Source organism: Halyomorpha halys, unplaced genomic scaffold (genome assembly GCF_000696795.3).
Source record: "Halyomorpha halys isolate HHAL.00 unplaced genomic scaffold, Hhal_1.1 Scaffold78.1, whole genome shotgun sequence".
Taxonomy (NCBI): Eukaryota; Metazoa; Arthropoda; class Insecta; order Hemiptera; family Pentatomidae; genus Halyomorpha; species Halyomorpha halys.
In genome coordinates, this window is record NW_027108467.1 from 309,464 (window position 1) to 323,695 (window position 14,232).

General features: G+C 32.0%; 1 protein-coding gene across 1 annotated transcript in view; it reads left to right on the forward strand.

Annotated features, from left to right (window-relative positions):
* The window catches only part of LOC106692929 (cytochrome P450 4c21), a 52,076-nt gene that overhangs the window by 22,671 nt on the left and 15,173 nt on the right, over positions 1-14,232 (forward strand). The window contains exons 4-9 of the mRNA XM_014439192.3: positions 3,699-3,789; positions 6,202-6,390; positions 9,717-9,780; positions 11,289-11,406; positions 11,513-11,564; positions 13,987-14,090. Of these exons, the coding sequence (XP_014294678.1) occupies positions 3,699-3,789; positions 6,202-6,390; positions 9,717-9,780; positions 11,289-11,406; positions 11,513-11,564; positions 13,987-14,090 (618 nt within the window). The remainder of the gene's footprint in view (positions 1-3,698; positions 3,790-6,201; positions 6,391-9,716; positions 9,781-11,288; positions 11,407-11,512; positions 11,565-13,986; positions 14,091-14,232) is intronic.

Here is a 14,232-nt window from a genome sequence, read left to right on the forward strand (position 1 = left end):
ATATATTCATCCCTAGCATAGTGCGGAAACGGAAAATTCAACTTCATCTCGAATCCTGATAGTACAAGAGCCCAAGAGGAGAAAAAGTTATCTTGGTTCAAAAAGTAGGAGGTTATCTCACCCCAATTACTTTAATTGGTTACCCCAATTGATTACTTTAATGAAAACTATATATAATTAATAGTCAAAACTGATGAGCCTGCCAAGTATAGGTTGGGGAATAAAGAATGGCGGCTGTTTCAAAGCGATAAAAAAATCTAATTTTTCATTCGGAGCTCTATATCCCAAAAAGTATGAAGAACACAAGAAAACCTAAGAGAACGTCATTTAAAGAAGAGCAAATTTGCTAAAATATGAGCTCTAATAGAGTTATTTACGTTAAATAGTTTTCTAGATATAGCTTTTTTAAAAAGCAACATTTCATAAAAATGTTGTATGGGACGTATTGAAAGATCAGTAGTTAGAGAATTTATTTTGAAAAATCTATATCTGAAAAACTATTTGACGTACAGATGTCTATTAGCACTCAAATTAAAGCTAGTTTAATGAGCTATAAAATATTTTATGATGTTTATCTTTGTGGGAGTAATAGTTTACATGAAATTTGCTAAAATAAATTGATTTATAGTTGTTCGGACAAATATTTATTTGTCAAATTTATATTCATATGTGAATATCATAAAAACTTCTACCCCTACGAAGATAAGTGTCATAAACTACTTTATAGTAAGTTAAATTTTTTTTATTTTACGTGTTGGCAGACATATGTGCGTCTTATAGATCTAGAGATATATTTTTCAAAAATCCAACATTTTATACGAACAACTATAAATTAACATTTTGTGAGTTTATTTTGTCAAATATCATAAGTAGGTTTTATGATACTCCTACAAAGATAAACATTACCAACTATTCATAGTAACCATTATTTACTATTACTATTACCATTATACCAATAGTAAACATTATTTACTATTTATAGTAAATATAACTAGCCTTAGTTTGAGCGCTGGCAGACATCTGTACGTCAAATGGTTTCTGAAATGAAGTTTTTCATAAATCAAACTTATTGTCCGAACAACTATAAATCAATTTATTTTAGCAAATATCATAAAAACTATTATTCCTACGATGGTAAAGGCATAAACCTATTTATAGTCCATTAAACTTGGTTTAATTTGAGTGCTAATAGACATCTGTACGTCTCATAGTTCCTGAGATATAGATTTCTCAAAATAAATTAGCTAACAACTAATCTTTCAGAATATTTTTAAGAAATTTTGCTTTTTAAAAAGCTATATCTCGAGAACTACTGGACGTAAATAGTTCTTTTATATATAATATTTCAGTAAATTTACTCTTCTTTAAATAATGTTCTCTTAGATTTTCTAGTGTTGTTGGTAGTTTTTAAGATATAGAGCTTCCAATGAAAAATTGATGATTTTTTAAGGTTTTGAAACAGCCGCCGTTTTTTATTCCCCCTAATCTATTAAACATTACTTATTTGAAACATATTCTATTACTTCACTGCTCAATTGAAATTTATTGAAACAATAAAATTTAACTTTAAGTGCTAATGTATAACTTAAATACGATGTTCAACTTTAAATTACCCAGTAATTAATAAGACATATATGTAGTGCGAACTTAGCATAAAATTAATAGCATTATCAATGTTTTAGTAATATGTATTGCTTCAGTAATTTTTGTGGTTTTGTCTAAGTCCAAAGTTTTAGAATTTTTAAAAGCAAAATTATGTTTACGTTTAGGCACTATGTTGGTCCTGTGGTGTTTTGTTCAAGTTTTTGACATTTTTACAATAAAAAACTCTGGTTTTTAATTTGTTGAATGTTATTCCTCTGTATACCCCTTTACAATTCTGGTAATAATTTTATAAATTATATTTTGTTTCCTTCGTTTGATTTATTAAAATAAAGTATTTTAACTAGGAAGAGATATTTCACTATATTCCATTGTATTAATGAAAACTCCTCCAGTAAAGAACCTATAATATTGATATTAATTATTGTTATTATTTCTTAGAATAATTATTTTGATTTTTCACTATTTTGATTTTTTATATGAGAAAAGAGAGTAGTGCGTCTCGCGTCCATATTATTCTAGTGTCCCTTGGATAGCGCTAAAAGAGCAGCAACTATCACCACAACGGCCCATTGAATATGATAATTACTGCACCAAACAGTAATGCAAACGGCCTTTCTAAAGGCCATCACTACTCCAAGATCAAAATTATTTTTTAGACGAATATAATACTGATATTGCGTGCATAAGTCTTTGCGTGGAGCTTCAACTTAAAGAGATTCTATAAATATAAAAGGTTGCCAAACTGACCTTTGGTACACATGGGCGTCAAGTGGTCTCAAGAATGTTAGTATATGTGAATAAAACATGTAGTTGCTAAAATCATTATAACTACGACTAAGACTGTAACAGAAACCACTGAGGTGATGTGTGCCCAAGAATATGGAGGGGGGATTGGGTGAGGAAGATTTATTTTATCTATAGTCCTCTATAAAACACTGCTTCTTGAAGATCTTCAAGGAGACTGGGATGACCGCTCATTACCGACGGGAGATGTTAATGCCCACTAAAAAATTTGGGGTTATAAACATAATCAGGCTGGTGATATAGTTGAAGATTTTATCTTCTCGGGACAATGTGATTTTATAAAAAAAATGTAAAGAACCAACCAATTTTTCTCTTCCAAGGTGACCAGACCTATGCTATCCATTACTTAATTAAACTAAACTGAAAATTAAACAACTCGTTTCCCATTTGTGACATGATCTCCAAAAACATTCCAAAGATAGGAGACACAGACTCGCCGACTTGTTCTCTATGCAACATGGGTGGAGACGATATTAATAACGTGTATAGGCTCGAAGAATATAAAAATTCCTACAAACTCAAGGCAAAAGCCAACTTATATTGGGCTGGGAGACGAAAAAGGGATTTATAACCTATTTCCTGTGGCTTAGGAAAAAAAATCTATTTTTTTTTATTGAATAAACTTAATCAATAATTTTAGTATTGTAAATTGTTACGTACGTCAATTTTGCCCGAAATTAAACCCTTCCCCAAATTATCAATTTTCGAGACTGATTTTATTAATTGAATAAAATAAATTGTATTCATTTAAGTCTCAAATACTGAAAATTAATAAAATATTTACTAATATTTTAAAGGCCTCACGTTTTAGCCAACATGGCTATCTTCAAAAGCCTAATAAGGTCTAATAATTTTAGTCAAATCAACCTACTTTGATACTTTTTCATTTAATTTTAATTCCATATTATCTCCCAATACTTTCACTCACTTACCAACAAGTATTGGAATTGATAACGTTATACCAATGTTTAGGAAACTGATACGATGTTAAAAAAAAAAAAAAAATTAAAATTTGTTATTTTGGTTGGTTTTGTAAAGCAATAATAAGTTGTTTTTTTTTTTTCAACATTTTAGTAGTCCTTATAATATCCTTAGAACATGAAATTAAGAGACTGTTTGGCAGAAAAAAACATCCTCGGAGTGAGACCTTTTGTGTGTGGGTCTGGATTGTCTAACACTAATCATAGTTCTGCATATGTCCACGTTTTGTTGTCATTTTGCATCGCATAAAAATCCTATACCTGGCTATAAAATGCCATTAATGTGAATATATATGTTTTTTTTTTCAGGAATTAGCATTCCATCCAAATCTATCTGACAAACCTGAATTAATGTACGGGGGATTTAGTTCATACCTGAATGGACCTTTTGTCAGCTCTCGTAAGTAATGCACGAAAATACTCTTTTTTTTTTTTTTAGAAAATATTTTGCTGTGTTTTGACAATACTGGGTTGAAAAGGGATTTAGTTATAAATAATAAATAATATATACTAAATAATAAGAACCAGTCATTGGTCAAGGGTAGAGACACTTTTAAGATGGGATAGCTCTACGGATCGCCGGCTGGGTGATCGATAGAACTCCAGCAACAGCACCAAACAGGGTACGATCCCTATCAAACACATATTCTGATAAATAAAAGTAAGAAACAATAAACAGAGTATCTCAACGAATCCTAAATAACATAGAGTGAAGGCTGTGAAGAGATCCAAAAGAATATAGAGGTAAAAAATATGAAAAAGAGATGGTGGAAGAGCTAAGCCATTCGCAGAGTGGTGGTTAGATAGTGCAGAACTGGCAATAGGTTCACAGAAAGATGGTTGAATAGTAAAACAATGGCAAGACATTCGCAAAGTGGCTGTTAGATAGTAAAGAACTGGTAAGTAATTCGCAAGGTGGTGATTGGGTAGCGGAGAACTGGCACTAAATTCACAGAATGATGGTTGAATAGTAAAGAACTGGCAAGTCATTCACTGAGTGGCAGTTGGATAGTAGAGAACTGGTAAATAATTCACAAGGTGGTGGTTGGGTAGTGGAGGACTGGCAATGAATTCACAGAATGATGGTTGAATAGTAAAGAACTGGCAAGACATTCACAGAGTGGCAGTTGGATAGTAGAGAACTGGTAAGTAATTCACAAGGTGGTGGTTGGGTAGTGGAGAACTGGCAATGAATTCACAGAATGATAGTTGAATAGTAAAGAACTGGCAAGACATTCACAGAGTGGCAGTTGGATAGTAGAGAACTGGTAAATAATTCACAAGGTGGTGGTTGGGTAGTGTAGAACTGACAGACTTGCAGGGTAGATATCAGAGTGTGCTATGTACTTTTCGGGATTTATACGGGATGCCGTAATTAATTTATATGCAGTCCTGTAAAAACTATTATTATAATTGGATTCTTTTCCAAAGGCTTGTTTGGTCTTTACCAGTTACCAATTAAATACGTTTATTTCTATAAAATATCATTACCATTAGTTATATAATATAATAAGGGATGGTATTGGGTAATATGATAGTATATAACTTACATCAAAGAACAAGGTGTTTAGATTAATTTTTATTAATATATTCCTGTTTGAGAGTGGTTTAGTTTATTTAAAAACAAATTGGATCCTTTTTTCTCAACTTTATTCTTTTCAAAACCTTCCAACGTTTCGACCCTCAGGTCATTTTCAAGGATTCCTTTACTTTGTTGTCATTTTCTCTTTTAAAATTCTTAAAAATGCCGGCTATTGGCCTTTGTCCCATCTATAACTTCTTCTATATACAACAAAAGTTTGCAAATGTAAATGAAGGAAAGAAGAGAAGTGGTTAGTACAAGTTTTAAATTTAAGAAAGAGTTATATAGAAGAAGTTATAGATGGGACAAAGGCAATTAGCCGGCATTTTTAAGAATTTTAAAAGAGAAAATGACAACAAAGTAAAGGAATCCTTGAAAATGACCTGAGGGTCGAAACGTTGGAAGGTTTTGAAAAGAATAAAGTTGAGAAAAAAGGATCCAATTTGTTTTTAAATAAACAAGGTGTTTATTTACAATGATTGATAGATAATGTTATTAAAATGATTCAGATAATTGGTTACCATAAAATATGATTATTACATCATAACTTATTACCTAATTTGTACATATACTTGTTAATTTGGATGGTATGTGTGTGTGAATGAGATTATTTGTGACGTAATAAGGAGCATCAAGGATTTTACGTAGGATTTTGGATTGTAACGATTGGATGCGGGAGGAATTTGATGGTTTGGTGGAGCCCCAGAGCTCAATTCCATATGTCCAAATTGGTCTGATTATTGTAGTGTATACTAATGTTTTGTAGTGACTGGGAAGTTTAGAGCGTTTGTCAAGTAAGTGTTGTAGCAAACGGAATCGGGAGAGAATAATAATTTAATATGTATTTCAATGGTTATAATATTTTTAAAAGATGGCTAATTGGTAAATAGTAAATACGCTATGGCTTTAGGAAAGTAATCCAATAATAATATTTTTAAGGACTAAATACATTCGAATTAACATAAATAATTTTTAAATAATTGCCTTATGTAATTATCCTAGCATCCCAGATACTACAGTTAAGAAACTTAGCAGGAAAAGTTATTACCGTAGTCAGAATTTTTTTAAATTAATTAAAATTTTCGATTATTTATTTCTACATTAATGAAAGTAATAAATTATAAAAATTTGTACGTATGTTTGTGTAAAATATATTGTATATATTATATATGATATTGGTATATACATTACAATAGTAAAAACCTTTAAACTCTATAACTTTTGTTACAGGATCAGATGAAGCATGGAAACTGAAGAGAAAAGAATATAATTCTTGTCTGAAAAAAACCCATGTAGATAATGACTATAGCAGTAACTTCATCAAGGCCGCCGATAAACTTGTTGATTCCATGTTGGCTTCTACATCAGCAGTGGATGTACATGCCGAAACTTTAAAAGTATTATTTAATGTCTCTCTGGGTATGTTATAACTATAAACATAACCTTCATAATTATAAACACTCAATATTATTTAAGGAAGAGTGAATTTATTATTTTTATTAGTGAATTTATTATTTATTAGTGAATTAGTTAGTGAACAATGTTTTTTTATAAACCGGTCAACGAATAAAATTAATTAGATTTTGCTAATAAATAAGTTTCAGCAAATAGTGCCAGTACATTTGACAGAATTATTACCCGATTATAATCCATTACCCATATTATAAATTAGTACCCATTCGAAGCATTGTTTCATTATAAATTTTTCACTAGAATCCACTGTTTGGAATTTATAGGTGAAAAACAGAAGGAAAAGACCTATCGCAAAAGAAAATGTCTTATTCGTTAATTCAGCCATTCGGTCAGCCTCATTCCTTTTTTTTTTTTTTTTTTTTTTTTTTTTTTTTTTTTTTTTTTTTTTTTTTTCCCCCCGAGGGAGAAAAAAAAAAATCTCCTTCCTCATTCCTTTTTTTTTTTTTTTTTTTTTTTTTTTTTAATATTTTATTTATTGATATTTACAACTGTATACATATATACACATCAAGTAAATTTGCTGTAAGTGATATTATGACATGATAAAAACATGTGGAGAATCTACCCATTGATAGAACACCAAAAGCATTTCTAAAGGAGAAGATCTCGAGGCCATCTTCTTTTCAGACGTCTAGGAGGATTATTAGGTAGTGAAACAGAAGCAAGGTTAGAAACGAGTTGGTTTGAGTGGTTGGGAAGTTTATTATGGAAGGATTGGTATGTGGTTCTGGCCAAATCGGCAACATAGGGGACATTGAGGTCCTGATGGATGATTTGATTTGTGACAAAGTAAGGAGCGTTAAGGATTTTGGACTGTAAGGATTGGATTCGAAAGAAATTAGATGGTTTAGTGGAGCCCCATAGCTCAACTCCGTATGTCCAAATAGGCTTTATAATAGTCATGTAGATCAGTCTTTTAATGGATTGGAAGTTTAGACCGTTTGTCTAGTAAATGTTGTAATAGTCGGAATCGACGAGCAGTTTCCTGTCTTTTCAGTCTTGTATGAGGATTCCATGTCAGTCGTTTGTCCAGATTTAGTCCTAAGTAACGGATCTGTTCAACAGGAATGAGTGGGGTATTATTAAAAGATACTGTAGGGCAAGACGAACGTTTACGACGAAGGGTAAATATGATTTGGTGGGATTTATTGTAATTTATTTTAATCCTCCAGTTTTGGCACCATTCTTCAAGGGTGGTGATGTGGGATTGGAGGGATTGGGATACAATGGAAGGATCATTATTCACTGACAATAGGCATGTGTCATCGGCATACGTGGTGAGAATAGTGTTAAGATGGGTTGGGATGTCAGCTGTAAAAACTACTCTGAGGTACACCAGCAGACTGAGGAAACAGGGATGAATAAGCGCTGTTGTGATTTACTTGAAATAACCTGTCGGAGAGATAAGAACGGATAATGAGATAATATGTAGGGGCTAGGAATTTACGGATCTTGTATAGCAGTCCTGGGTGCCAGACTCGATCAAAAGCCTGTTCTGCCTGATTCCTTAAAGCTGATTTCACAGTTTGTTTTTTTAAAGAATTTGTAGACATTTTTTTATTAATGTTATAATAGTGCTATGATGTTATGGCAAGTGAAAGCTGGTTAAAGGTAAAACATAGTAACTGAAAAAGATAGCCGCCTGACGTAGTCTGCTTCTCAATGATAAGATTTTTTTTTTTAAATTTATTTATTGACGTTTACAACTGTATTTATATAAAAATACATCTTGTAAATATGATGCTAGATTATAATGGTGTGATACAGGCTTGTAGAGAAACTACCCTTTGGTAGCACTCTATTAAGATTCCACATTAGAAGGTCTCGAGGCCATCATCTTTTCAGGCACCTTGGAGGATTGTCAAGAACGGAAAAGGAAGCAAGGTTAGAAACCAGTGGGCTTGAGTGGTTAAGAAGTTTATAATGGAAGGATTGATATCTGGTTCGGGCTAGATCGGTTACATATAGAATATTAAGATCTTTATGGATGATTTTATTTGAGACAATGTTGAGACCATTGAGGATTTTGGATTGTAAGGATTGTGTACCTGAGGTTTAGTTTATCCCCAAAGCTCAACTCCGTATATCCAGATGGGCCTTATTATAGTCAGTAGATCTTTTAAATGGATTGAAAGTTAATGCTGTTTGTCGTGTAAGGGTTGTAATAGTCGAAATCGATGTGCAGTATCATGTGTTTTCAGTATTATGTGAGGATTAGTTTGTCGTTTGTCTTATACAGTCTAAGGTAGCGGATCTGTTCGACAGGAATAGGAGCAACATTATTATAGGTTACTGTAGGGCAGTCGGTAAATTTACGACAATAAGGAAATCAAATCCAATATTTTCGATTTCAGTAGTATTTCTAAGAAATGCTCTTTTGACTACAGAAATGATAAAAACCCAAAGTATTGTTTCGAGAATGAGTAAATCGGATCCAAGTTACTCATAAAAAAGATAGGAAAAAATTATTTTCATTTCCTGACCAGTTTTGAAGTAAAACATGGTATCTACTGCACTTACCAAGTTTTACAGCCTCTTCATTATGACTGGACTTGGATAAAATTGGAAGGCCTCAGTGCGAATTTTCACGGGAGTCACCTTCTAAGGAGACAGAGGATAACAATGTGCATAGTGGATCAGTACACTCTATTGCTACATTTTTGGAAATATATATTGTCTTTTATTTCTCTGCTACCTCTAGATTTCACCTACTGTACTTTCTCTCCTATCGTAAGGCCCTGCGATTGGCACCCAATCCGGACTTACATTCATCCTTCGCGCCCTCTGACATAGTAACCTGTAGAGCGAAGTTACCAATCGTAAGACTCATCCTGTCTACTCATCTTCTAGTCAGCTACTTAATCTATTTTGAGCACGCATTATCGAGCCCTTCTGGTCGAGAGGATCTTACATTATAAATTGGAGTCAGATCACAACCACCTCGATAGTTGACAGTACATACGTTTACACGATAAAAAAAAATCTTCAAATTATCCCAGATACCATATTTTACGACAGAGTGCCTCATCTTGTACAACATTGTATCTGCAAGTACCCCTCTTCCATTATTTGTTCTTATTTTTTCGGTTGGCTCTACAGCCCTTGTCAATATTTGGCGCCCAAAAGAGCCTTCACCACACTTGTCTTGCTCTCATATTCTTATATAAAAAGTTTTTATATTCACTAATCCTCCTAATTTGATTAAACATCCTTAAATTTTAAATATAAGATTATTTTGATAAGCAAAATTCACATTTTTGCTTCTTTCACAGAAACCCTGATTGGAATTGGAAGCAGCACAGTCTATCATCCAGATAATTTCAAGATCATGGCTGCGTAAGCGCTGAAATTCATATATAACATATAATATAAATTTTCTTGACTAATTTATTTTTCTGATAATATGAAAAAAAAGTAGTATAATATATAATCATTTGAATAAACAATGAACTTTACACGAAACCCTGAGTGTAAAAAGGGCAATTCTCCACTAATTTTAAGAAATTAAAATTAAAAAAATTGTTCAAATTTTTCAGGAAATGAATTGTAAAATTAAAAAATAAATTACATATTCAACGTTCAAAAGTTCAACTGAAAACGAAAAATTTCGATATTTTAATCAATCCATAAGATGAATTTTAGGCGTCTTGGGAATTTTCAGTTGAGGATATGAAGCCTCGAACTGAAATCTAGGAGAGGAGGTTGCAGTCTGTCTTAGTTCCATTTGTTTTGTTTTTTTCTGAGCCACATGGGTGCGAGGGGTTGATATCCTGATGGGAATTGCGGGGCTGCGGGGAAACTCTTTTATTGCATTGGTAATGCAATTGAATGGGGCTGAGGAAATCGGATATTTTGGATAAGGGGAGAATTCTGTGTAGGTTTATTGGTGACGTGGCTCGCCAGGTTTGTTTAGTCAGAAATAATGTAATTACTTGTCTACGTGATTTATGTGGGTCTGTTATCTTTGTGGCCGTCCTGTCTGAGTCAGTGTCCTGAATAGTGTTTGTGCAGTGCCGGAGGCTATCAAAAATTTTGATGTGCCTCCTCGTGTTAAATTCTGTCACAGTCGGTAGGTCGTGTATCTTGTCTATGTGGTATGTTTTTGCTCTTTGTATTGAATTATGTCTCACTATACATCTGATCATACTGCTCTGAAATGGCTAGAGCTTCTTGGCTGTTGGTGCTATGTAAGTCAGTGTAGGTGCTCCTCAGTACACTTTTTTAGATTAATAATTTGAGGCTGAGAGAGAAATTAGGAGAATTAAGCAGATTATGCTTGTAAACCTAACCAGCTTAATTTTGTGAGCTAGCATCAGGTCCCTGTCATGGATGACTCCTAGATATAATAAGGTACCTGTTGGTTTATTCTCACATCCTGCTATCTTATAGGCTGAAGATAGAGGGCTTTGTTTTTTTGTTGTAAGTAGAAAATAATGCATTATGTCTTCTTGAGATTAACTGTTTCTTAGTGAAGTCTTGTAGGCTTGTACCTTCTCCGCCTGCTGGAAAGAAGCCTTCACCGTTTGTGCCCAATACCTGAAGTATTAATAGCGCAAACGCATTAATTGTAACCATTAGGGTATTATATATTATATATTATTATATATAATAGTTTTTTGTTGTGTACTTCAGTATATTATTTTTGTATTTTTCTTTTATTACATAATTAACATCGTGCCGTTATAACACAGAACGATAATGAAGAGTGGCCCTTTTAACACTCAACGATCTAAAGACATTTTCAATCTTGTTAAAATAATATTGTCAAACATTTCTCCAATCTACCTTTAGTTGTAGTGGAGTGGTTTCAGGAAAAAATAATATCTAATGACTGATTCTTTCAGATTTCCAGCATTAGGGTCATTGGTTGTGGCCAACCCAACATTAGGGAGATTTCTTATAACTGTAATACAACCAATAGATCACATCATATTTAAAAAATTCGCAGAGCTAAGAAAACCGGTAAAAATATTATATTCCTAATAAAAATCTATTAAATACATAATACTGTTACTAGAGAGAAATTTTGAAAAGAAGTTCATCTACATTATGTTCCTTGTCACTTTAGATTATGGATGGAATAGATTACAATGAGTTATTGAACCACACTCTCCCTCAAGGTAAGAACAGAATTTTATTTTTAATCCGCTTTAATAAGTTAATATAAAGAATAAAGAATATCTGTTTGTAAATAAAAATAATGATTTTCAAATTATATATTTTCGATCCTTACTTCGTTTTAGCGACAAGGTCATTTCACGTTGTTTTATTTTATTCCTGTTATTTTTCTCTGGAATAGGAAAAACAAAATTGTGTTCAGTTTTACAAGCAATAGCGGAATCTGACATTCAATGTAAATATTTGTTTACAGTTTATTAGAAAAAAAAATCAATGTGTTTGGCGTTGAAATTAAAAATCTTAAAAAATAAATTCAATAGAAGTTTAAGCGAACAGGACTAATAATAACGGTCAAAAAGAATTCTGTGGCTGGTTTCTGAACAGTGTTATCCGGGACCGGACCCCGGGAACCTTAAGGGCTTGGCTAACTTTATTTATCTTACCTTAAAATATTCCTTTATAGTGACCATTAGTACATGTCATAATCTCTCAAGTGAAGGTCATAAACATCTTTTCTTCTATAAAAATATGAAATGTGATAAATTGGCTGTGTAAATCCTCGCAGGAGGTCAATTTCACTTCACAGGGTGGCCAGCCCTACAGGTATTTGCTGTAGGTCCCGATGAAGGGACAAAGGGGAATAGGAAGGAGAGAATAGTAACACAACTCACTGTCTTCTTATTCACACTGCCTCCTATGGATGTGAATAGCTGAAGGGAACTGTCACATCTTTCTTTATTAACTCTGTGCTTAGTGGTACTTTAAAACATTATAAAGATATGTTATGCATAAGAGAATAGCTTTTAGAGGGTTATTAGATCTGTTGTAATGTTTACATACATTTAGGAATATTACTGCATAACATTGCTGGTATAAAAATTAAAGAATTTACTAGAAATATTCTATATATGAACAGAGTTGGGCAAAAATTATTCGATTGACAAGAGATGAATACTTTTTTATTCGAATATTTAAAATACTATTTGGATCGAATAAAAAATTAGTCAAATGAAAAATTATTCGAATACAAAATTAGTCGAATACATATTATGCGAATAAAAATTTGATTTTTTTTTAAATTCACCTATTTTTTTACCACCTTCATTTTCCAATCCATGAGGGTCTTATTTCACATATCCAGACGTGTACAAAACGAATATGCTAACGATTATAAGATCCCATATCGATTTTTTTTTATTTCTAACATATAGGAGCCAATTTTTAGGTTTTCGGATATGCAGAATATGAAAATGCTATCGATTTAACATCGCGTATCGATTTATTTTAACTTTCTTGATTTCTAACATGTTACGGTCCTTTTATAAATGTTGAGATATGTAGAATAAGAAAATGTTATCGATATTAAGATTGCCTATTCTGTTGCTATATAAGATTGCCAATATAACTTTCTGGATTTTCAACATTTTAGGTTCCCTTTATGTTTTGAGATATGTAGAATATGAAAATACTATCAATTTTTTTTTAATATTGGTATTCAAGATCACTTAATTTTTCATTGATTCGCCGAGTTCAATCAAAATCTTTAGAGTTATTTTGGAAAAAAATTTATAAAATAATTTTAAAAAGTGACACTTTGGCTGATTTTAGTATAACACTTACTGTCATATCCCATACAATAGGGGTATTCATGATTTTTAGTTTAACATGTTAAAGCGTGTTAAATTGGAAAACTTATGTTACATGGAGAAATATTTTCTTCTTTTACCAAGATAAAACGATATAACATGTAACATGTCTGTTAAATGGAGAATGACGTCACGTTTTATTTGTTGTCTTGTTAGGTTACTAACTCGTAGTTTGTGTTTTGTTTTTTTTGCCTTTTGTCTTGTGTTTTAGACTTTTTAAAAAATACAATCAGTAGCCAAACTTTTACACTTCTACTTTTCACTTATTTTAGGCATGTTGTAATAAACTACTGTAAACAAAACTTAGAAGTAAACAATAACATAAAGTTTTGGAAAGAAAGGTTACTAAACAAGTTGATCAGAAAATCCGCTAGGAGCTCTTATGCATTTATCATTTAACATGACTTTAAATAGGGCTGCACACAATGCTATTTTTATAAAATTTAACATGGTAAAACATTTAACACAATATCATGAATACCCCTTATATGCTCGCCTCAAATAACTAATTTCAGTTTCGTACTTTTTCTTACGTTTTTACGTAGGACTAAATACACTCAGGAAACCATAGAACGTGTATTTACGTCAAAATATCGAGTTCAAAATTTCTCACGATCATAATAAAGTGTGAAGTGAATGAAAAAATGTGTGGCCAAATTTGATTTGATGAAAACGTTAAGACTCAAAATGTCAAATAGTCCCTGCTTTAAGTAATTGTATAACTGATTTGTTTCTATACTGTAGGCATTTTATTGTTCAATAATATTTTTTTCTTTAGAAAAAAAAGAAGCACTCTTATCAATGCAGATCATATCAAGATCTAGAAAACATAATGAATGCGAAAAGGACCTAGCCAACGAAATACTGGAAGTATTTGTCACAGTATGTATTACAAGCAGTATGTATTAGTATTAAGACCATAATTTCTGTTTTACAGTAATAGTGTTAACTAAATAATAGTTGCTTCGATAACAGCTTTTACAGTAATAGTGTTAACTAAATAATAGTTGCTTCGATAACAGCT